This window comes from Agelaius phoeniceus, chromosome 1 (assembly GCF_051311805.1).
Source record: "Agelaius phoeniceus isolate bAgePho1 chromosome 1, bAgePho1.hap1, whole genome shotgun sequence".
NCBI classification, from domain to species: domain Eukaryota; kingdom Metazoa; phylum Chordata; class Aves; order Passeriformes; family Icteridae; genus Agelaius; species Agelaius phoeniceus.
In genome coordinates, this window is record NC_135265.1 from 94,521,965 (window position 1) to 94,545,670 (window position 23,706).

Here is a 23,706-nt window from a genome sequence, read left to right on the forward strand (position 1 = left end):
TGCTGTCTTCTCAGATCTTCTTCCTCACCAACCTAACAGTATCACTTTGTATCCCTTTCAGCTTGCCCGCACAGGTGGCCAGATCTCTCATTCCTCAGGCTGGGTTAGTACCTTGAAGATAAAGCCTAGAATTTATTATTTTTTTTATGCAGCAATTTTGCAGATCCCAGTGACAACTGTTACTGTCCTCTGCCCTTCAAATCTGTACTTACACCTGTGTCTCATCAGCATATCCCCTAGCTTGTTGCCATTTCCTCCTGACTAATATATGTAATAATATGTGTGTATATTTAGAACTTCTATTGGCTTCCTACAGTACTGACTCCCAGGAAGCATTCCTGCAGTTTGTGACAAATCCCTCAATTACACAGACTTTCAGTTCATCTCGGAAAAGACTCATCAGCTTCTGGGGGTGGCAGTTCCATATCATCCCCAATACCTCATGGTTAATAGCAAAACATTGCTTTCTGATGTTTTCTAAAGTATTGTAATGCTTTTCAATTATTCTTCTCCAACACTGTTGTTTCCTGGATGTCAGCATTGCTCTTCTCTTCTAATTCTAAAAACATGAGTCCTTAGTTAAACTCTCTTGTCAGATCTTTTTAGTTCTCTGGACAAAAAGTAGTGTTGGAATATTATCTGACAGAACTTACAGTGATTAAAATAAAATACTATACTTGTCCCTTAGAGCGTTAAGAAGGTACAGAAGAAATTATGGCAGATTTATGCGTGTGCTGGGTTTTGTTTTCTTTTGTGGAGGATGGCTGTACAAGTTTGTGTCCAGAAAGGACCTGTTATACTGAAAATTATGACAGCAACATCTGAAACCAAATGAAGGAAAATAACTGGCTTATGTTTCCAGTAGTTCTGTGGTATAGGATAAAATACTGATGAAACAATACAGAGCATACCCTTGGGGATTGGTGTGTGCCTTGTAGCTTTATCCATAAAGAATGATATAATCATTGTAATAGGAAACTTTTGGACCCCTACTGTGTTGCATTTGGAATGTTTTGATAGCTCTCACCATTCTAGAGAGCTAAATTGGAGTAAAACTCATAATCCCATGAATTACTAAAATCCACTATCAAGTTACACAGTGATCCCATTTTAATTTGTCGCTTCAGTGAAATGGTCACTGAAAAATAGTCAGCAGGCATTTTCATCTCTACGTTGGTTAGCTAAAAAGAAAAAAAACAGTGCCTGGAGGGCTGTCTGAAGAACATGGCAAACTGTTTTGAAAGTAGTTGCCTGTTGTGCTTCATATATTAACAAAATTGGTGATACAAGTAGAACCTTTCCACATTCCTTAAGTCAGCCTTGGTATTAAGTCCGCTTTTATTTTTCTGAAAGAAAGAAGATGGATTTTTTTCACAGCTGTTTTTTAGCTTAATACACATGCTCAAATAATTGGGACTGACTTAAAGGAGAACAATTGCAATTATCTTCTGCTTTGGCTCTTGTCGAGTCTTTTACTATTAGATTCTTTTCTCAAATATTGGAAGCTACTGAGGGACTTCTCACTGAAGTGTGGAGCTTCTACAAATAGAAACTCCCTGACTTGTATTTTGTGTTATCTTTTATCTGTACTATTACTTTGCCCTGACTTGTTCCTGGAAAAGAGATGCAGAAGTTTCTGCACAGCTTTCACAGTTTCAGCATAGTCTGACTCAGTGCTGTTCACCTGGAAGCTAGGCAGTAATTTGGCTTTGGTTTTGTACTTCAGAAAGATACTCTTGTCAAATGGGAAATTACCCCTAATAGGCTCACATGGAAAAATTGTTGCTTTAATGGAAATTTTAATAGGTGCTTTTCAACTGAGTGCAGGGCTGTTAGTGTTGAAAAGCTAATCTTAAACTTTGGCCAGCCTGTAGGGTAGGTTGTGAAATACTCCATTATTCTCCTCCTCCAGTGGTAAAATACTTTGTATGTGGTTTGGTTATTGGGTTTGGGGTTTTTTTTGGTTGGTTGGTTTTTTTCCCCTCTTAATTCTAACTCCTGAATGCCACAACCTTCTTTATTAATGAAAACACCGTAGGAAGATATTTGATTCCAAGTGAAGGCTGAAATTATAGCCACAAGTAATAATTTTTTATTCCCCTGGAAAGAGTGAGAAAGAAGTAATGAAAACTACTTTGCAACATAATTGGCCTTTTATTATAAATGGCTTGCATATTTCATCCCTGTGGGTAATATTTTGTCCATTAGGCCTTAGCAAGGCCACAAACAGCATACAGCAACAACAAAAGTATGCTCCTTGTCTTAATGGAGTTGTGTGGTAAAGCACTGAGTAGCAGCTACTCAGAATTCTTAACTGCAGTTTATATTTTGTCATTAGGGACTGTGTTTTTTTCCCCTTACCTAATATGTATTTAGAGCTTCCCAGATCACAGCTGATGTTGTTCTGTGCCCATGCACCTTGCCAAAAAGCCTGGCCTCATCATTTTTGTAATTTATTTTAGGTATTGAAAATTTGATACTATGTGCTCCAAAGCTTTCTCTAGGCTGAACAATCCCAGTGTTTTCAGCCTCTCCTCACAGGATGTGTGTTCCAATTGACAGTTGTCTTTGTGGCCTTCCACTGAACTTGCTCCTGTTGACATTTCATACTGTGGATCCAAAAGCAGACCTGGTAGTGCAGACACCAGAGAAGTGGATTGTGCATGAAGCAGGGCAATGGCTTCCCTCAGTCCACTGGCTGTTCTTCCATTTCCAAAGCCTGGGAAGCTGTTAGCTCTCCTTGCTGCCAGCTGCAGGGCTGATTCATGGCCTGCCTGGACCTCCAGCTTATTTTTCAGGGGAGCTGCTCCCCAGTAAGTTGGTCTTCAGGCTTGGGTCTCAAGACATTTTTGTTGGCCATATCTAAGTTATTCTGAATGGCAACCCTGCTCTCCAGTGTGTTTTCTACAGCAGTGTTTGCAGACTTACTGTGTGCTCTGCCAGGTCACTGTAAAAGAATTTGAACAGGATTGGATCCCTGACCTATTCACTTTGTAACCATGGTCAGATTGTGAACCATCAAGAGCTGCTGTTTGAGCCTCATGAGAGAGGTGTTTGGGCTTTTTTATCAGCTGGTAATTTACCCATCCATGCTGTAACTTGGATCAGGTCAGGTGCAATGATGCTGCAGGAGAGATTGAGTATTCCTGAAATCAAGGTGGGTGACACCAGTGATGTCTCATCCACAAATCCTGTCATTTTATGGCAGAAGGCAATCGTATTGATCAGGCATGATTTAACCTCTGTAAATCCATCCTGGTGATTCCCAATGACCATCTTCTCCTTAATATGCCCAGAAATGACTTGCAGGCAGGCACATGTCAGAACATACTATGGGAGTAGATAAACAAACAATGAAAGTAGGCTTGGACTGTGATGTTTTATTTCCTAGTGATCCCTCAGACTTGGTAACTGGTAACCTGTGCGTAATCCCTCTCCTGCTCTTCTTTTTTGGATGCCCAGTTGCTGTCCATCTGTAGGTGGTGAGTGCATGCTGGTCACAGGATTGAGCACCTGCACCTTTGGGAATGTGGTGATGAATGAGCTGGGACTTCATGTGACCTGGGGGAACAAGTTTGTTGGGAACAGGATGTTGCTTCCAGAGTGATTCCTGCTCCCTCTGTGTGTGTGTGTGAGGAATTTACCAGATAAGAAGGTGACAGCAAAAGTGACAGTAAGTTTAATAATTATTTTAGCTTGATCTAACACATGTTAATGATTATATTGATGATTCCTTAAAGCCAGTGGGCTTTGCCCTGGGTTTTCTTTTGTATTGATTTAGTTCCATTATCTTGCCATTAGCTTGACAGTAAAAGTATTGAATATGCAGTACTTTTACTGTGTCAGGATGTGTGAAAAATCTGTAGTTGCCTTATGATATGCATTTAAAGCTTCTTGTTTTTGGTAGTTGTTTGCTTTTTTATTTTTTGGTCTTGTTGCTACTGTTAATCTGCTTTTACATCTTCTCTAATTATGTCGTGGCTTTTTTTCTGATAATCACTATTTTGATATTCCCTTATTACTCATAATTTTAGGTGGTCTTTAGAAAGCACCAGCACCTGTCAAATGCAGTATGATCCACTGTAAAACTGAGACTTGCTTGATTTGCACATAGTAAGAAGCAAAGAAATTTAACCTGATTGTATGATGCTGAATAGTGAGTTCACAATGACTTATTGGGGAATTCAGTGTTTCTCAGATCTTATTAGCACCACTTGCCTTACTCATTCAGGTGCTTAATTTTCCAACTTCTGTTACTGATGAACAGTTATTACTCTGTAGAGTTCATCAGGTATCAAAAAATTTTGTCACGTGATGATAGTTGTCCTTAGTTTTTTCCTTTATAGAACTATACATTTAGATACTAATTTTTATTAACTGCATTATTTTTTAGGACCTGAAAAGCCCCTTCAGAGTAAGGTTAAAAATATATTTAATAAAACACTTCTAAAGGAGCAGTAGCTGAACTGATTTTAAGACTTAAATTCTACAGTTTAGAAATGTTCTAGAAGCCATCTCATCAACAGTGAATTAATCAGAAATACAGTATTCACAAAATGTTTTGAATGGCAGGTGTAATTAGTTCATTATTTTAATGCTTCCAGTAGTGTTTAATTGCAGTAAGACTTTACTACTTTAGGAAAAAGATCATAATAGTTGGCAAATCATTGTCAGTATTTTAGCTCAATCTTACGTGTATTCCAAAATCATACTGGCATTTTCTAAACAGAGACTGAAAAAATCATGTAGGGGAAAAAGTCAAATGCTAAATGATACCTCTATAGTAAATCTTAGATATCTAAGTTCTTACTTTTTTGTATAATGTCTGTCTCTCTGATATTTTAAGAACTGGTTTTATGCTTTGTTGTGAAGTGTAAAATCACATTTTCCTTGTGTTCAGTTTTTTCGTGTTCAGTAAATATTTTATTTTTTGTAAATAAAAGATTAACATGCAAGTACAGTATTTGTAGAATATTACATTTGGAAATGGACAAATGATTAAATGTGTTTCACAATCAGATAGTTCTGTACTTTAACCTGAGAGAAATAACCAGGGCTTTGGAAAGAAGGCAGTTAAGTAATTTCACAATCATTCATGCATTACAGCAATAATACTGGCACACACAAGCACAAAAACTGGTTTTGCGGTGTCTTCCTGATACAAAAAAATAAAACAATCTTCAATGGGCTTTCTTGTATAAGGAAAGACCACCTAAATAAGTAAGATCAAATGAAAGCAAGATTTTTAGACATTAAGGTTTGTTGCCACACTGATTTTAAATAGATAATAGATAAAAAAAATTATTCTTTATATGTCCTTTTGTGATATTGAGTTATTTCGTGATTTTTTAAATTTATTGACTTAGAGTAGGTTGACTCAATTCCAGCTTATTTTATTTGTATAAAAACTCCTGTAGTGTCAGTTAAATAAGTTGCCTGTCGTGTAACTTCTTAAGCATTTTAAGTTTTCTCAATTTAAAGATTGCTGCAATTCAGAAATGTTTGAAGTTATTCTTATTTCTATTTTGTTGGAAGGCAAGACATTATAGTTCATATTGAGGAGAATGTGGAGTAGCATTGTGGTGGGACATACATAGCGAGTTTCTGGCCAAGGGAGAAGACCTCCTTCTGCTTGAAAATTCTCTATTTACAATATAGGATCAGGCAGGTTGTGGGGGTGGAGCATGAAAAAAGCTCATCTGTGAAAAGATTATATATTCTGGATTATATTTGGGTATGGACAATTTTCAGTGGGCAGATGGGAAGCAAGTGATGGGCAAGATAATTGTATTGTCCGAGTGCTATGACACGAAAAGAGCAAAATAGTAACCCCTACAAAAATTATGAGGTGCCTTTGTTTCTGTGGCACCTTTTCTTCATCAGCTTGTACATGTTCCAGTCCCAGTGGACCTGGCTTCACTGTGCATCTGATTCTGTTGTTGTCCACTTACACCTTTTCCCCATGTGGCATTTGAGAGAGCATTTGTGGTGTGATCTGCAATCCTCCTCCATTTTAGCAGACCACCAAAATCTGGTGACATTTTAAGTGCTTTAGAACTGGCTGTTTATATTATGTAATTGGCAAGATAAAGGAAACTTCTGTGCATGACTAATTGAATATAAGAGTGAAAAAAAGTGCACTCTGATTTATCCAAACTGACGAAATGTTTACATGCAGCTGTGTTTAAAAAAAACCCCAAAACTGTTCTGGTGATAATTGCTTTCCACTTTGCTTAGCTTCAAACATACAGAGTCTGGAGTGCTTTTAACTTATGTTTTTAAACATCCTTGCTAGATGGTGTGAAGCCTGTGGTTTTGGGGGTGGAGCTGTGTTTTTATTCTGAGTGAATATTGTGTGCTTCAAGATAGTAAATGGGGAAAACAGTTACGGTTTTTTGTTTTGGTTTGGTTTTGGTTTTTTTTTTTTGTTATTTTTGTTTTTGGGTTTTTTTGGCCCTAGCATTGCTGTATTTTTGTTTTGGAAATTGGCATTAGATTTGGCAGATGCTCAAATAACAAACTGAGAATGGATTTACTAATAGATACTTACCTATAAGCAGTAATGCATTAGTGTTATTGGTTAAACAAAAGAAGGTAGTGATGAAAACAGTAGCATTAGCTTAGTAAAGGCAGGTTTGGTCATTCAGAATTATTTTAAGGTCTTAAAATGCCACAGACTAAATATTAGGGACCGCAGTTGAGCAATGTTGAAATAAAGAAGGGATTATTCATTTGGGAGTAAAAGATTCTAGCTGTAACATCTCAAACTTATCATAACTGTTAATTTAAATAGTTGAATTTTCACTTAAAAATGTATTATAAATCAGCTAAATCCTATTGGTATACCTTACTTGCTTGCAATTCAATAAAAGCTGGTTTAAGTATGATGCTATGTTAATAAAAGACCCATTGCTTTCACTCATAGCTAACTCATGTGAATGTTAAATGACAGGTTTTGATTCAAGTCTAGTAACTTGTATTAATGACTGTATTTATGCCATGAGTAGTTGTTTGAAGGGACTGTAGGTGAGTTAAAAGCTGCATGGTAGTAGGTTGGGTGGAGATATTCTTTGGGGTAATTTGGCCAAACCAGCAGCTAAGTATCTCTCTTCTGAAAGGTTTTAAGTCTCTTAGGGTATGGAATGCAAAGCACTTTTATGGATTGAGTCAATGATGCACAAACAAATTGCTGGAAGAGTTAATTAGATAGTTTGTTCTGTGCATATGTGCTATAAAGCTTCAGTCACAGACTGTGGAAATGTTACTCATTATTGCATTTCCATGGAGCAGTGTTTACTGCAGAGTTTTTGAGGAGGGGATGTTAAGGACTCTTTTGGAATATACTCTTAGGGGAATGTTACGAAAAGAGCAGTGGGTTTGTAAATGGTGTGGGAAATAGAGGTGGAAGAGACTTGATGAGCCTTTTATGAAACCCCTAGTCTATCTAGTGCTCAGAATCAGATGTCTCAGAATATCACCCAATGTAACCAATGAGCAAAGGCTCCTGAAAGTTAGTATCCATCCAAACAAAGTGTGTTTCACTGCTGTTTCAGTTCCCAGAGCTGCGGAGGGCAGAGGTGGACTTTGTGTGTGTTTCACAAATGTTTCCTGAGAGCCACTGCTCACAAACTTGCAGAAGAGCTGGTTAGCCAAGACCCTGCTGTGTTGTAGTTAGGATGGAGATCAGCTCCAGCTCTTTCCCCAAGGGTCCAGACCTGTGTTTCCTGCTGCAAGGAGCAGGCTGCCAAGGTAGAGGCAGTTGAGCAGGAGTCATGTTCCCTTTCTTCAGTAAATGCATGTCTTGGTGCAGAGGGAGTTACAGCTCTCCCATACTTACACTGATCCCTTACAGGATAAAGTGGATGAGCTCAGAGTGGGGAATAAAGTCTGTTTGTCTAATATCCTACATGCCAGTGAAGTCCAGCTGGCTAAAAGCTATCCTATTTCATTTCTGTTCCCCCTTTCCAGAGTAGTGCTGGTTTTGTGATTTTGTTTTGTTTGAGGCTTTGATTATTTTATCCTTTTTTACAGTCAGTTGTCACTGTATGAACAGGTGCAGAAAAGGTAGGCCCTCTCTGCCCCCTGCTCCCCCTGCTTCCCACCCCAGTGCTCCAGGTACACTGTCCAGAAACACAGATTGAAATATTCCCAGCCCCGAGGAGCGCCCTGTGTCATTTGGGGCTGTCCCGCCATGGTAAGAACCACACCATTCATGCAGTCCCTGAAATACAGTGGTCAGACTCTGTCTTCAGCACAGCTGGGTGTTCTACTCTCCTCTGCTTCTCCCAGAGCCCTGCTCTCCTCATGTTTAGAAATATTCTGACTTTCAGTTTAGACTTATATGTGGGCAGTGTCTATTTTCTCTTCCTCCAACGCTCATTTAGCTTTGCTTTACTTAGGCTTGACATGTTATGAGCTTTTAGCCTTATCTCTGTCTAATAGGTTCCTATTGCTCCCCTCATCTTCACATCTGTTCTAGTAATAAATTCATGTTGTTAGCTACAGCTGACCAGAATTGTACCCACTAGCTGATGTTATGCTAATGGCTGGTGTGATGACTTTAATTCTTCCCTGTTTTAGCTGGAAATACTCCTTCATGTTACAATGTAGGTCTGTTTGTCTGTTTTTTTTAATCTATTTTCCCCTTGCCAGATCACACTGGTGACTCACAGTTATCCTGTGATCAAGCCAGACTGATCTTTCCCTTCAGTGTCGTCTAAGACGATCCCTGGTTTCCCACATCCTGTGTGAGTGTGCTAATCACAAGCTTATTATCTCATGCTATAGGTGACCTTCTGCCATAGCTGCCTAGAAAAAAAAAAAAGGCAGGGAGTGGGTTGTTGCAGTGGTTTCCACTCTGTCTTGTGATAATCTTGAGTCTGATAGTTCACATTTTCTGTGTTTGAGACAAAGTTGGCTGAATGAAGCCCTAGGATGTCAGAGAAATAACCTCATTGTATATTGATGGGGTTCTGGTGTAAAATCATGTGAAGCTGCTTGGCTGTGTCATCGCAGCTGGAGTGTTATTTTGCATGACTGATAGCAGAACTTGAAAGCCATGGAGCACTTATAAAATAAGAAGGGAGGTGTGTGTTGTGAGTACAAACCCTGGCATTATGAGTAGCTGAGAATGGGTTTTCAGAATTACAACTCTGGATTTAATTTTCTAATGTCTGCCAAAGCTTCTCAAGTGGGCTGTAAGTATTTTTTTAGTGTATTGTCCTTAACTTATCTCTGCCTTTGCTCTATAGCTGTAATATGGGAGGATGGTTTACTTTCTGGTCATGTGTTTTGTCTACTTATGTTGCAAGACCTTTAGGGAAGGAACTTCCTCGCTATCTCTGCGTATTGTCTGGAAAACCCCTCTTAGCTGAAGGCTGTGGACCCTGACACAGATGATGGCATTTGCAACACTTTCTTTTTTAAAAAATATTTAGTTAACAATAAAATAGTTTACAAGTGCAACTTGTCCAAGAACAAGATATTCTTGTGATGGGTGCTGCAAATATTATATACAAGCTTACTTTTAATTATAGAGTGGATTTGAGATATATTTTGGTAATCATGATTGAAAGTGAATACACTGCTAGTCTCCTTACTGAAACATTTATTTTTCTCACCCCATTATTTTGATATGTTGCCAGATTTTGTTATCTTTTTCTTTTGTACACTGATAAATAGTGAACTGCACTTGAAAACCATACTGAAAAAAAGAGTGTTTGGCCTGTCACATGCTTTTGTCTTCCTTTTAATGTGGAATAAACAATCTGGTTTTCTTCTTAATGAACGAAGGGGAGATAATGGTCTTGTGTACATTTAGAACATTCTCATGTTCAAATGGAAATTTTCCCCTGGGTCTATCATTGTTCTCTTCAGTAGTTATTCAGTAATGACTGTTTCTATATTGGCTTTAAATGTACCTCTGATAAAGATTGGGAAAACAACATTAGCACATGACATTTATGAGTTACATAAAATGAGACAATATTCAAGTATGAGCCACGAGTTCTTGAAAGCATATTTAAAGAAGCACACAAGTACAATAATTATGTCAGGGTGATGTTCCTCATGCAGATTTCAGCTGCTGTTACTCATTAATTTTTTAAAATTCCAAGTGCAACAACTCACAGCTTAGTGACTGTAACCTGCTGAGCCTATGACCAAAACAATTAAAGCCAAAACATCTGGATTAGAATTGCATTTGAAAAGAAGATAAATTGATTATTTATTTCTCAGCTATGCAATTATCCTTTGGAAAAAAATTAATTTTGCTTTCTCTTCTGAGACGGGAAAGTAAATCAGTGTGTCATCCCCAGAGAAAATCTCAAACTGGGGTCAGAGTATCTGTCTTTCCAGATAATCATTTATGAGCCCAGAAAAATTGCTTCTCTACAGCTTTCTGAGTTACTTTTTTCTTAAATTTATTTACAGATTTCAGAGAAGAGGAGCATATAAATCTTTATTTAAGCTTCATGAGGTGTCAGTTGCAGCTTGCATAGCAAACCATTTCTGACTGGAGAAATGTCTTATTTGTGTTAATGGACTCTGGATAATGGTGACCTTTTAGGAGGCTGCCACATGAATTTTGAACATTCTTGCAGTCTTCAGCATGCTTACAAATGAAAATACTGAGGATTGAATCTTCATCAGATTACTTTAGAAAACACTTTAGGATCATGATTTCATGTATGAATGCTCATACAATACAGCCAGGCAAAAGAAGGCAAAAAGAAGTGAGAAACACAATGCACAAGAAGAGAGAAATACAAGCACAGAGTTCAGGATGCATTTTTTCTGTGTCAGAGAAGAAACATTGGGTTTTGTGCCTCCTTGGCAGTGTGTTCATGGGGAGGAAGGGAGGGAAACGACTGCAGAGAAGTAGATTGGGCCAAAGGGAGTAAACTCGGAGTATGGTGAAAGTCAGACCCTTTCGCAATATCAGTATTTATGCCAAATGTTACAGAGGAGAATCTGCAGGAAATCCATCCTGTTGGTTGATATGTTTGCAGTATAGATATCATATATGAAGTCAGAAGAGAGAGAGAGAAAGATCAGGGAGAGAGAGAGAGACTTTTTTTTTCCCTGTTAATTGAGAAGGATCTAGTGATTCAGTGTTATCTCACAGCGCGGTTAATGCTGTCTGAAGGGGGTGAATCATCTCCTTGTCCCATCTGTCAGTCTGTTGGATATGAGAAGAGCAGGCATACAGTGCCTTTAATTCATGTGTGTTTAGAGCTGCAGGTGTGCATTTTGTTGTCAGTCTCTACAAAGTGTTAATGAAATACTGATCATCAAAGTGCCTGTGTTCTCTGGGAAGCTTAGGTAACCTACCTCACTTTGAAAGGGAGAATAAACCACTCAACATTTGGAGAGGGCTGGTTTTTCTAAGCAGAGAACGGGAAAAAAAGTGAGTTACCAAATATATCTTGGTTTTATTCTCTTGGCATTTTAAAATTTTTATCAGAATAAAGGTGCTAGATCTCGCCTGTTTTCAGAGTACCTTAATCTCAGAAACTGAAAGTTTTCAAGTAACAAACAATTATAATTTTCTGTATCATTTCTCAGTTGCTTTTATTTTTGTCCTCTGGTACTGTTAAGATTGTTACTTTGGCCTGAAATTCTCAATGATTTGAATATGAATTTCATTCTTTTTTTCATTCTTCTGGTTAATGCTGCATTTGAGTTATATATTCTTGTGTGGTGTATCCCATTTTTCAAAACTATCTAAGAATCTAGGACAAATGTCTTACTTTTAGTTGTTGACTCACTGAGGCTGATTGTTGAGTTTCACAGCTGTGGAGGTATATTTGTAAAGGAAATATGGTACTTTAGAAGCCATGATGGTGGAAAGCACTGCTCTTAGGAGTCTTCTGCATATCTGCATAGAATGAGGCTATGATATGTCTCAATTCTTAAGCTTATTCTTAAGCTTACTAAATTTCTCTGTCCCTTTTTTTTTTCCTTTTTTTTTTTTTTTCTATGAGTTAATGTATTTTACTGTAGTATCAAATTATTTTGTCTCTGGAGCACGTTGGTGCTGAAAAAAAATAATCAATGAATATGTGTCTGATCCTTCCAGAAAGCTGGGAAAAGTTGGTCCTAGCTCCAAGGTGTTGTATGCCATGCAGACATAAACCTATATGAAAAAGAAAATAGCAACACCCAGCCTGTTTTGTTGTGGTGCTGTGCATAAAAGACAGCATGTAGCAAGTGAACCTTTTCATATTAGTGACTGAGATAAAAACAGACAAATCAGTCTAAGTTTCATAGGAGGGCACCATTTTCCTTTTGATACATACATTCAGGGGAGGTGTATGAGTGGCCTCCTCTGTTCCCTAGACTGGGAATAGCTGAGAGGCACAAGTATCTCAGCAAAGTCACAGAGTACTTACAAGGAAATCCAAGTTTAGTCAAGATGCGGTTGTAGGTACAGTGGTAGAAGTGCAGCAGGCAGAGGGGACGGAGCTCAAACGTGCTGGGTGCTCAAACGTGCTGCTGCACCTTGCCCCAGGCCCTTGGGGTCCTACCTGGCTCAGGCACACCCTCCTCAGGTGCACTGCAGCTGATAAGGAAATTTCCTTATGACCCTGCAGGTGGATTGGCACAGAGTTCACAGGGCTTTGCTAATCTTAGTGTTTTGAAGACAAACAGTAAACATGTGGCTAATGCCGAATGATTGTGGTCACCGATGATTTCTGGTTGCGTAAAGGAGTGTAGGTACCAGCATGTGCTACATGACCTTAGGGGAGCATTTTTCCATTTGGGAAGCAGAAGAGCCCTGTTGAGAAATTTTCTTTTCCTTAATGGACAGGGTGGATGTCGCTCTAGCAAGGAGAGTGGAGTAGGTTGAAGGAAGAAAGGAGAGAAGAGCAAGAAGAACCTGTGCTACAGAAAATAAATGTCGCTTAGCAATTTGATTGTAATCTCTCTGTAGTCTAGAATCAAGTTTGGAATATGCTCAGTGTGCTGAGGTGAGATTCCTGGAAATCACATGCTTCTGTAAAAGATAATGTGCAATATCCTTCTTGTTGGCAATAGAAGAAAATGGTAATCAAAATAGTCAGGAAACATCTTAAACCTTGGATGTCCTTAAGCAGGATGCTTACCCTATGGCAATTTTAGGAAATAGTTTGCAACAACGTTTTTTCACAGAATATATTCTCTCTCGCTGTTGTAGCCTTTCTCATGTGCCATAGTGTTGCAGAAAATTTTAGAGAAAATTAAATAATTTTGATGTCCTTTGGAATGATACATGGAGTGTGTATGAATTACTGAGCAACTGTGCTAGCACTGGGGAGTACTTTCTCAGGTAAAAGTGTTTCAGAACTTGGCCAGTCTCTCAGAGGAGTGGTTTTCTAGGCCTAGTGTCCTTGCTAAGATACGTGCAGTTATCTGTAAACATCGAAATTGCTGTAATATTTAGATAGGTCAGGACTGTGATATGCAAGACACTATACAAGCATGATTAAATACATTTGTAAGTACTAAACTCCTGGTGATTTCTCTGATTTATAGGCTATGGTCACATCTGAAATCTTGGTTTTGATAATTCATGATGGAAATATGTCTGGAATAATGTATTTTTCTTTCAGAGAAATATAATTGTGGAAGTCAAAAGTGAAATAAAGTTTGATTTAGGAAGTATTGCACTCTTTCACAATAATGAAAAATTATACTTGTGTTAAATAACAATGAAACTTGTAAGGGATTTAAGGCACTATATTTTATTAATTGATTTAACAGTTGAATTAAGATGGTGAGACTCCTGTGGAGCAGTTTATCCATGGGGCAGGTTACTTTAGTTATGTGGTTGCTCACATCTGTCTATCAAGAGTCTGACTGTGGCTGCTGATGGATTTAGCTGCAGGTCACTCATTCGTGCCTGCTGGAGGTTTTCTTTCTTGGTGAGTTGGAATATTTGGTTACCACAATGAGGGAATTCTGAAGAAACAGATGAGGCATGCCAAGTGCCTCGGTCTTGTTTTGAAAGAAGATGAAGTGAAAGGCTTCCTTGGAAAGCTGTGTATCACACTGAGAGCCTAAAAAAACCACTCAAAGATTTCCATCTAGCTGGCAGCCACTGCTGTGCAGTGTGTCAGCTTGCTTCCCAGGAAGCTCTGTAACCAGGACCTGACACTACCACAAACAAACACAAAAACCAAACAAACACAAAACCAAAAAAGAAAACAAAAACCCCAAAAACCAAGCAACCAAACAAAAAAACCCAAACCAAAACCCAACAACAAAAAAATACCACCAAACCTTGGGTAAGTTTGTAATTAAGAGTTTATGTTAGGAGTCTACCAGAATTAGAGAGAACTTGTGCATTTCTTAAAAGAAGTTACACTTTTTTTTCTTCTGTTAAGATCTGTATATAGTAGTAAAATGTATAAGAACAGTTGTGATTTTAGCAGGAAGTTTTAAGTAAATTCCTCAAATATTTTTATATTCTATGGTTACCCTTCCCATGTGTGAGTAAGGCTAGGAGCACTTGTAGCTCTGCACTATTACCCAGCATCAGTCTGTGATGAATACATATTCCTAGACAAGGTAGTAATTATGTTCTGATACCTGTAAATATGTAAGTCCTTGCATACCTTTATTATTACATGTAGTTCTGTTGAGTCATAATTAACGTGTGGGAAGAGGTAAGATCATTTTTTAAAATCCATTTTCAGCATCAGGTGATACACATTCAGTAGTTTATGCTTTTTAATTTGAAGTAACCAATAGTGTTCAATAAAAGTGCTACATGTGGATTGGCTTACAGACTGTTTTGACTTCTCAATTACAATATCACTTATTTAAAGTCTGATGACTACATGGGTGAACTTTTTTCAGGCTCCTGTGAGTAAGAAAATGCTATTTTGCAGTTAAAACTGCATAACCTGCAAAAAGTAATTCCATTGCATTTCTTGTTATATTCAGAAGGTTTGGAGAAGTGTTTTTCTGCCTTTCAAAGGTAATTCTAAATCTTCTTTATAGGACAGTGGGTGTGTATGGAAAGATCACTAGAACGACTTGTTTAGCTGCAAATATTGACAGGCAGACTAGAATGGGCTAAAAAAACACTACAATGATATATGTTTCTAAACCCCTGTTTTTAATTAACTGCTCAGGTGAAGGTAAATTACATTATGCCAACCCAAGTGTATTATTAGAGGTATGTGTTGTGTAGAACAGAGTTTTTCCATTTCTTATTTTGAATTTTGGAAAAACAAGTTTTTGTCCTTGGGTAAAGCCCTGGCATTTCTGTAGTTGTTGCTAGTTGGAATATGGGTTCCTGCTGTGAAGAGAGTGGGAAAGCTGCTTGGGGTCTAGGCTTCCATCAGGTTATCTGTTAGTCTAAACTCTGTGAGAAGGTGAATTGATGGGAGGAGATGCTTAATTTCATTTCCCCAGGCAAAATCCCTTGGCTGTTTTTGGAATTACTCAAAGCAGCTGGCATAGGTGGAGCTACTGCTGTATCAGTCATGGATTGGGAAGTGCCAGGTCATGGCAGCAGAGCTGATTCAGCTCAGGAGCTGGTTGTGGCATGGTGCTGAGGCAGCTGGATAGCTCTGCTGGTGGCACCTGCAGTGGTGGTTCATAACTTCCTGCCCCAATTCACTCACTTCACCCTAAAGAGCTTTTAGGTAGCAGAAACGTTTTCAGCTTTTAGTCCTGTTAAATCAGTTTAGTCGTGTGGCCTTTAATTTTCTGAGCCTCTCAGATGGTTTTAATGTGAAACCAGGAGCTCTTGATGGGGAGTTTTATAGGGGAGCTGGTGATGTAACTCCGTCCACTGCAGGCAAGTGGGGTGTCCCCTCTCATTTGTGACTCAAGCTCATGTGCAAAATTTGTCATCTCAGTGGATTTACAAAACTTGCAGGGTTTCACTAGGAAGCTTTTTGGTAAGTGCTGTTGTGGTCATAAGCTCGATCCCATGTGCAGGCCTGTTTTGGCAGCTTATTGTTAGGTGTGATTCATGTGAGATTCGAAGAAGGTATTGCATTTCCACAGTACTTCTGTTTCTTCATTGCTTGGAGCACTGTGACTGTTCTTGTGGCTGTTCATCAGTGCTGAATCATTCATGGATTCCTCTGCAAAGAGTGCTGTTCAGTTGATGGACATTGTTAAGAAGTGTAAGAAGCTGTCTTCACTTCATACAGAGCTGCTTAGTCCAGCAACCTGTACATTATGAAGTTGACTCAAAAGAAAATATGAATCTTTTTCCAGCTGAGATGTTTAGAATAGTTGGCTGCAAGTTCCTACAAAGATTTGTAAAAGTGAGTAATCCCATTGAAGTCAGTGACTCAACTCATTGCATAAAGATTGGTGCAGGTAGAAACTCTGCAGTGTGGTCTCCCTCTGGACAGTAAGAACCAGAGTCAGTGTTTAAGTCTCAGTGTTTCATCCTGAGGTGAACACAACCTGTGTGCTCAGTTTTTAGTCAAGTAAGGCAGATTTCTGCTTGAGGCTGAAGTGAAAAATTAAGTCTTTGTTGTTATAAATGCTTGCATGTATGTATGGTTTTCCTTCCTAATCAGGTATCTACAGAACAGCTGGTACTATACAATTTCTTTCATAATTCATGTCAGATTCTTGGAATCCTTTCTTTGCCAAAGGATTACTTAGATTTCACTGTTTAATAGGTAGCATGAAGAAATCTGTAACATTTAGGATACCCTTACAGTGGCTGCTTGCTTTTGTCCCTTTAGCTGAAAATTAGTTTTATTGCTATGTGAGGAATTAATAGCAGTTACCTGTAGCTAACTTCTCTTCAGTTTGAACACCTGCATTCATTGATGCATGAAAAAAAAAAAGATAAAAATAAAATCTAGTTGTGGGTGTTTTATGGGTACAGGGTGATTGTTCCTGGGTGTTACTCCAAAGACATGAGGGAGGCAGGAGGACAGGATCACAGATCTGGTCTGCAAGTGTTATGTTGGCTTCATCATCTCTGTACTTAGACATATCTGTGTTATGTACCAAATTTGATAGTTATTTTTTTGATAAATGAGTGGAAAAATAACATTTAGAACATTTGTCTTTATGTTCTTCTGTAGACATGTCTTACAGTTTTGTATTCTGCTCTGCTTTCCTTATGTTGGAAATTCACCAATTCCTCGTCACCTACTTGATGAGGAATGAGCTGCTGCTCATAATTTGTAGAGCAAAGGCCAGCTTGAGGAAATTGAGGTCTGAAACCCAGAGTATATGAATTTATTGGTATTTTTCCTTCAAAAATTTTAGAATGTCAAAAATGGGTGAATTGATTGTGCTGATCTTACAGTTGGAAAGTACAGGGCTTTTTGGGTTTTGTGGGTTTTTTAATCTTGGTTGCAATAGATAGGGCCGGTTTAAAAACATCTGTTTTCAATTTAGTAATAAATTCTAACTTGAGTGCACTTACTGAGCTTGGATGTTTTTAATTTTGATTTTGTGAGACCTTGAAAATGGATTTTTTTACGGATTTATTTAATTGGATACAGTGATAACATGGAACTTAAAGCAAACTGAATTCAGTGAATCGCCAAATAAGCACTGTAGACCCTCAAAATTTGAAATTTGTCACTGGGGGTTGGGTGGGGTGGTAAAGTGTGTGTGTAAATAAATCTATCAGTCTCTCTAAAAGTTGAAGTAGAGATACAAAATTAGATTGATTACTTATGACTGCCCATCACAGATGTGTACTTTGTCAAGAGCAAAGTTTCTGTCTTTAGAATCCTTTTGTACACAAATCAGTGCATGTAGCTGGGGTTATAACAATATATGAGTTTGTATAGCCTATTGCTTTATTTCATGCATGTAATTTTAAGTCATGCATGTAATTTTAAGTCTTATGACTCTAAATGCTGTGATGAACTGCATTCAAATCATCTCAAGGCAGCAGCTGCAAGGTCCTATACAGACACCTGCTTCTATGACAAGAGCCATGTGGCACAACCATGAGTGTGCTCTAAAAGCTGAAATTTGCATGTTGTGGTTTAACCTACATAAGCTCTGTTAAGCTGAGATATGGCAGAATGAGCCAGAAAATATGAAGAAAGAGTTGGCATTTCTTATGTGCTCATCATGAAAGTGGGAGCTGTAAACAACTTACATGTTCTAACCTTCACAGCAAATTGTTAGCAGTTAATGTGGTGCTTTTTTCACTAATTGCTGTTTATATAGTGGTAAGTGTGAATTCAAAAGAACTTACTTGAACTATTATGGAAGTTTATAGTAACAAATTATTTGATACATACTGCACTGTTTGTTATTAAAAACATAATATTGATAGACAGGGCCTCTACCGAATCTCTAATCTAGTTTTGTTTTATGTGCAAATTTCAAAAAGAGCATTTTATTTTTTTCCTTCTCTTATATGTCTTTTTTAATAGAAGTAGTAAAGCTTTCTGATATTGCTTAAATGTGCAAAATAGACCAGATAAGCATGGAAGTTTTTTTTCCTTAGGATCTTACCTTGGACTGTAAAAATTCTTATTGAATATGAAAATTTTCTTTGATATGTGTCAGGTTAAAAATTTATCTGTATTTCTTGACAAATGTATTGGTTTCAAAAATGTTGTTTTGTTTTTATCTTTTCAGAATTTAAAGTTTGGTGATCCGTCATGGGGAACCATGTAGGAAAACGAGAGCATAGCACTGAGAAGTCAACCAAGGTGAGTGTAGAAAATGGAAGAGAGAGAGCCACTTGGGAAATATGTATTCTGTGAAATACAGGGGATTTTTAGGACAGTAGTTGTTTACCAGATCACTGTTACCATTACTATTTTGTAGTTTACACTGTAAAGTGATCATGTTTTTAAAAGAGTGTCCTATGAGATGTGGCCAAATGAAGATTTTGTGCTGGATTTAGTGAGAGATGTGATGTTTGATCCATAGTTGATAATAATCTTCTCAGTCATGGTGATAATGAATGAAAGGGCCTTAGAATCATGATACTGTAGAGTATCTTTTTTAAGAGTCAGTGAGCAGAGTTATATTCTGTGTGTTGACAATTTTTCATTTGGGCAATAAAATTTGCTTTATTCATGACAAAGACACTGTGAAAAAATAGGTAAAATGAGAGGATTTTAAGGACAAGAGTGTCAATCCAAGGAGATACAGCTTTAAAAATCTCCTCCCTAGGAAAAAAAAAAAAAAAAAGGGAACTGTCAAAATGTTCATTAAAAGTTAGTATTTGATTCCTAAGCATCTGCTGACACTGTTGTGTATTCTGCACATAATGTGGTATTCTGTTTGCCTTGTGATAATATCTTGTTTATTTGTTTTGCTATGTTGTACCGGAAGAGATTTCACAGATCTTAAAACAGAACATCTTTCTATATATATATTTAAAGTAAAAAAAAAAACCAACACTGCTTGTTGCTAGCTTTTGCTATCTTCCCTCCACATATCCTCATCCAAAAATAACAGTTTGCAGTCTAAGCCCACACTGTATAAAACTATTGCCCTTTGCATTGGACATAAGCTGTAAACACATAGTTCTGGCTTTATCTGGAGCAATGTGGGTATTTTGCTTTGCTGTGGCAGATTATCAGCTATCCCCAAAAGGCATACAAACTGGAACTCATACAGTTATTAGTTCCTTGCCATCTCCTTTAGGAAAATGCATAGTCACACTGGAAGGGATGGGGAGAAAGCCACAGGAACAGAGGACAGCTGGCTACATACAGTTTTGTTTTGTGTCAGTGCAGTATTTTGCAAAATATATTTTGTGGCCCAAAGTTTCAGTTTGAGTACAAATAGTATGAATCCCAAGTTGCTGTCTTGTGGTGCCTGGTCTTGCAGACTTGCCCTTTTGAAAACTCAGTTGTGCAGAAATGTCTAATGCACCAAACAGAAACATTTAGCCAAATATTTTGATCCTTTCTGAGTAAGCATGTGAGATCCTGCAGGTATGATACATTACGTTTACGGAGCTTGATGGGCTGCAGTGCACCAAATATCCCCTGCTTTGGTCTTTGAGGATAAAATTTGGTTAAAAAAAACCGCATCGTAGCTTCTCTCCTGCTGTGGGATCATGTGTTTGAGGCATCTGGATGGCAGGTGGGTGAGTTGTGGGCCACATCTGGCTTCAAAAAGCTAAAAATTCTTCAAATTCCAACAGCCTGTGCAAGAGGTACAAATTTTGTGGTGGTGAGTGAGAGTCAGGTGACCGTGAGTCTGCACTTGGTATGTAGGACAGAACTACAAGGAAATGGATGGCTGCAATTCTTTAAAATTCCTTCTTTGGCCTAATCAGTTCATGGAGAATACTTGATTCTGCAATCAAAATAAAATTAATTTACCAAAATTGTTTTGTGAGGCAGGAACTTACTACTGTAGTAATATCTTCTGTCCTTCACTCATCCTCCTAGAGGGTCAAAAAACCAAAACACCAAACCCCTAAACTTTCAAACTGTCAGTGCTTGATCAAAATCTCCCTTTATGCACAGAGATGTGCATGATCTCATTTGTCTAAAACAGTAATCATGCCACAAGAAATTACAAGGCCATAGATGTAAAATCAGGAAATACATGGTTAAGGTGCTACTATGGATTCCCTGTAGTTAGTCATTCTTGATTCAGTTCTTTCAGGCAGCATTCAGTTTCTTAGAGGCATTAGCCAAACCAGTTTGTTTTGGGGTTTTTTTTCCTCTTTTTTTCAAAGTTGAAGCAGGTTTTTTTGTTGTTGTTCAATATTGCTGTAGATTAGAACTGTTTTCCCACTAATCTTCTAGACCTGCTTACGGCTTACAGACACTTCAGTGGAAATGCTGAACTGCCTCTCCTCACTCATAGTAATAGAACTGCAAGAAAGAGGCAAACATCTTACCAAGGGTCTTTCTAAATTTCATTACTTTGACTCTTCAGGCTGTTTACTATAAGTCCTTCCCCAAAACTGTAGGTCTAAAGGAAAACCATGATTTTAGGCAGCTTCTTTGAACCTTTGTGTGGTATATTAAGGGTACCCCATGGCAGGAAGGAAATGATGAATCTGACTCCATGTTCTTAGAAGGCTAATTTATTATTTTATGATATTAAATTATATAAAAGAATGCTATACTAAAGAATAGAGAAAGGATACTTACAGAAGGCTTAACAAGATATTAATGAAAAACTTGTGACTTCTTCCAGAGTCCCGACAGAGCCGGGTGGTGATTATCGGTCATTAAGTAGAAGCAATTCCCATGTTGGATAAACAATCTCCAAACCACACTCCAAAGCAGCAAAACAGGGAGAAGCAAATGAGATAACATTCCCCTCCCTTCTCTCTGAGGCGCCCCAGCCTCCCTTGAGAAGAAATCTTGGCGAAGGGATTTTTCAGAAAGTATGACAGTGACACCTTTGAGGTCAGATTTACAGCTACCGTACTGCTCCTGGACTGGTAGACCATTTCTCCAGAGGGCTATTTTATGTGTAGTGACATTAAAGAGACTGTTGCAAATTGCAGCAATCCCAGTTCTTGGCTGTCTAGTAAATGTCCTTTAATCCAGCAATTACTATTAGCTTGATTTGGTGGTTTTTAGAGTTGGCATCTAGCTTCACTTTACTTTTAGTAAATTTGTGTATTTGAATTACAAAATTAGTAATGGACTTCTGGAAATCAATTACTTCATGAACTGTCTAAGGTGACACCAATATGCTTTCAAATTTCAAAATTTACAGAAGACATTAAGATGGCTTCCCATGCTGTGACACTTCCTTCAAAATATTGTTCTCCCCTTGATACATAGATATGGCAAGCTACAGAGATTATTTAATAAATAATGAGATACTGTGAAATTAAGTGAATACTTTGAAAAATGTTTGACATAAATAATGTGGAGGAGTATTTACAAAACCTTTCTCTTTTACTTACAGCAATAGCATACTCATTTCTGTGGGATTTCTTTCTCATACGTTTGATGGATCTGCATTTTTTAGTTTTGTAAGATACAAAAACATTCCTCAATGAACTCGGGATTTTATCTTTTCTTTTTACTTTGAATGATACTAGACTTTGCATCTGCTTGATGCATTAGTAAATGTTTAAGTATTTATTTTGTTTACTTTCCTCTTAGTGTTAATACTTGAGTTTGAACTTAACATAAATATATCTAAGAACAACAATAACAAAATGACTAGGCTGTCATGAGTTTAGTGCCCTGAGTTTCTTTAACTTCTCATAGAGCTAAATGTCAAGGACTAAAGAGAACAGACAGTGGAGTTTTACTGGTTTAGTGTTCTAGTTGCTGTGTGCTAATTTGTCATCATTACACTATGAAGTGGCACAATCTCTTTTGCAATGACTTAAAGCTGCCAGTGTTACAACAGCACAGTTCTCTGCTACCCCTCATTAGAGAATTTTGCACAGCACATTATTGCCATTCCAAAATCTTCGAACTTCCTTGCTATCTGTCAAAACTGGCCCTTTGATTGTTCAGGAAGAGGGGTTTGAAGGAAGGTTTCTGGCATTGTCCCACTTATTCCAGAACAACTTCCAAATGCGCGTGGTCCGTGTAGCTTGGTTTCCAGGGTCACACAGTACTGTGGGGAGATGGAAATCAAGTTTGTGACCTGTTGTGAAAGATCAAAACCCACTGCACTGCCATGTCAAGGGATTGCTCAAGAAATTTATACAAGCCTGGGACATGTTAGATCATGGGAAATGCTGGATTATTTACCTAGTTCATGTCCTTTATGTAATTGGGGTGCGCTGTAAAAAATCAGCAAAGAACCAAACCAAATTGCTGCTTCTGGTACTCAGCTCTGAAAAGCCTTGGGAAATGTAATTGCAGGCCAAAACTGAAAACAGACATAATGATGAATAAGGCATTCAGTCTGCAATTTAATGTTTTCTTTGAACTAAAAATAATCTGTTAATAATGACCAAGTCTTGCTGGGTAATGAACTTGTGAAAAATCTTGCCTTTGATTGCCCTGTGTTATGTACCTAGATTCTATAATGTGTTTTGCAGTGGTTGATTTGATATAACTTTAATAAACTGACAGGTTCTCGGTGTTTAAGGCGAGCTCAGCATAACTACTTCAAGCTAAATTGCTTCAGTGAGCATGTATCAGTAAATCAGATAGAATCTCCTCTAAAGCAGCACAGAAACTATTTCCTCTCCTCTTTTTTTCCCCCCTGTTACCTTGCTAATGTTGTGAAATTAGCACCCTAAGGCTGCAGTTGGGTAACACTGATTGAAAATTTTCTGTCTCTTCCTGGTGAAAGGGAGTTGAAATTCTTAAGATGACTGGCACACGATGGTAGTTGAGCTGTTCATCTCATACATGCTCAGTGATCTGCAAGCATAAAAGCTTTCACTACCTCTCATGGCTTAGGCTGCTTACAGGCCTGAGCTGGATGTGTGGTTTTTGCCAGGTGCTTCCTCTTGGTATGCATCATAAATTATCAAAAAAGGAAAAAAACAACAGATGAAACACTTTTTACTTGCTTAGTTAATTGCTCTGAAGTATTATTTTTCTAAGATAAAAGTTTATTATTTTTTAGTATATACAGCTTGAGAGATGTAACATAGAGATTGTATAGATTTTGAAGTCTGCGGTACACTTTTCTGTAAAAAATAAACAAAAAGAAATAGTCCTATTGCCATACAAAATTCATTTGTATTGCCATAAAAAATTAATCACAAAGCCCTCTCACTTTTTTCCCTAGCAAAGTTGTATAGAGCTATTTTTATTTTCCAGTGTAATTGTGTGGTTTTTCAGAGTTTTACTCTTTCCTGTAAAG

At 37.8% G+C, this 23,706-nt stretch overlaps 1 protein-coding gene across 4 annotated transcripts in view; it reads left to right on the plus strand.

The window, feature by feature from the left end:
- Positions 1-23,706, plus strand: part of MBP (myelin basic protein) — a 110,525-nt gene that overhangs the window by 6,738 nt on the left and 80,081 nt on the right. For all 4 annotated transcript variants that reach the window (XM_054629883.2, XM_054629908.2, XM_054629900.2 and 1 more), the window contains exon 2: positions 18,574-18,647. In XM_054629883.2, the coding sequence (XP_054485858.1) occupies positions 18,597-18,647 (51 nt within the window). In that variant the 5' untranslated portion in view covers positions 18,574-18,596. The remainder of the gene's footprint in view (positions 1-18,573; positions 18,648-23,706) is intronic.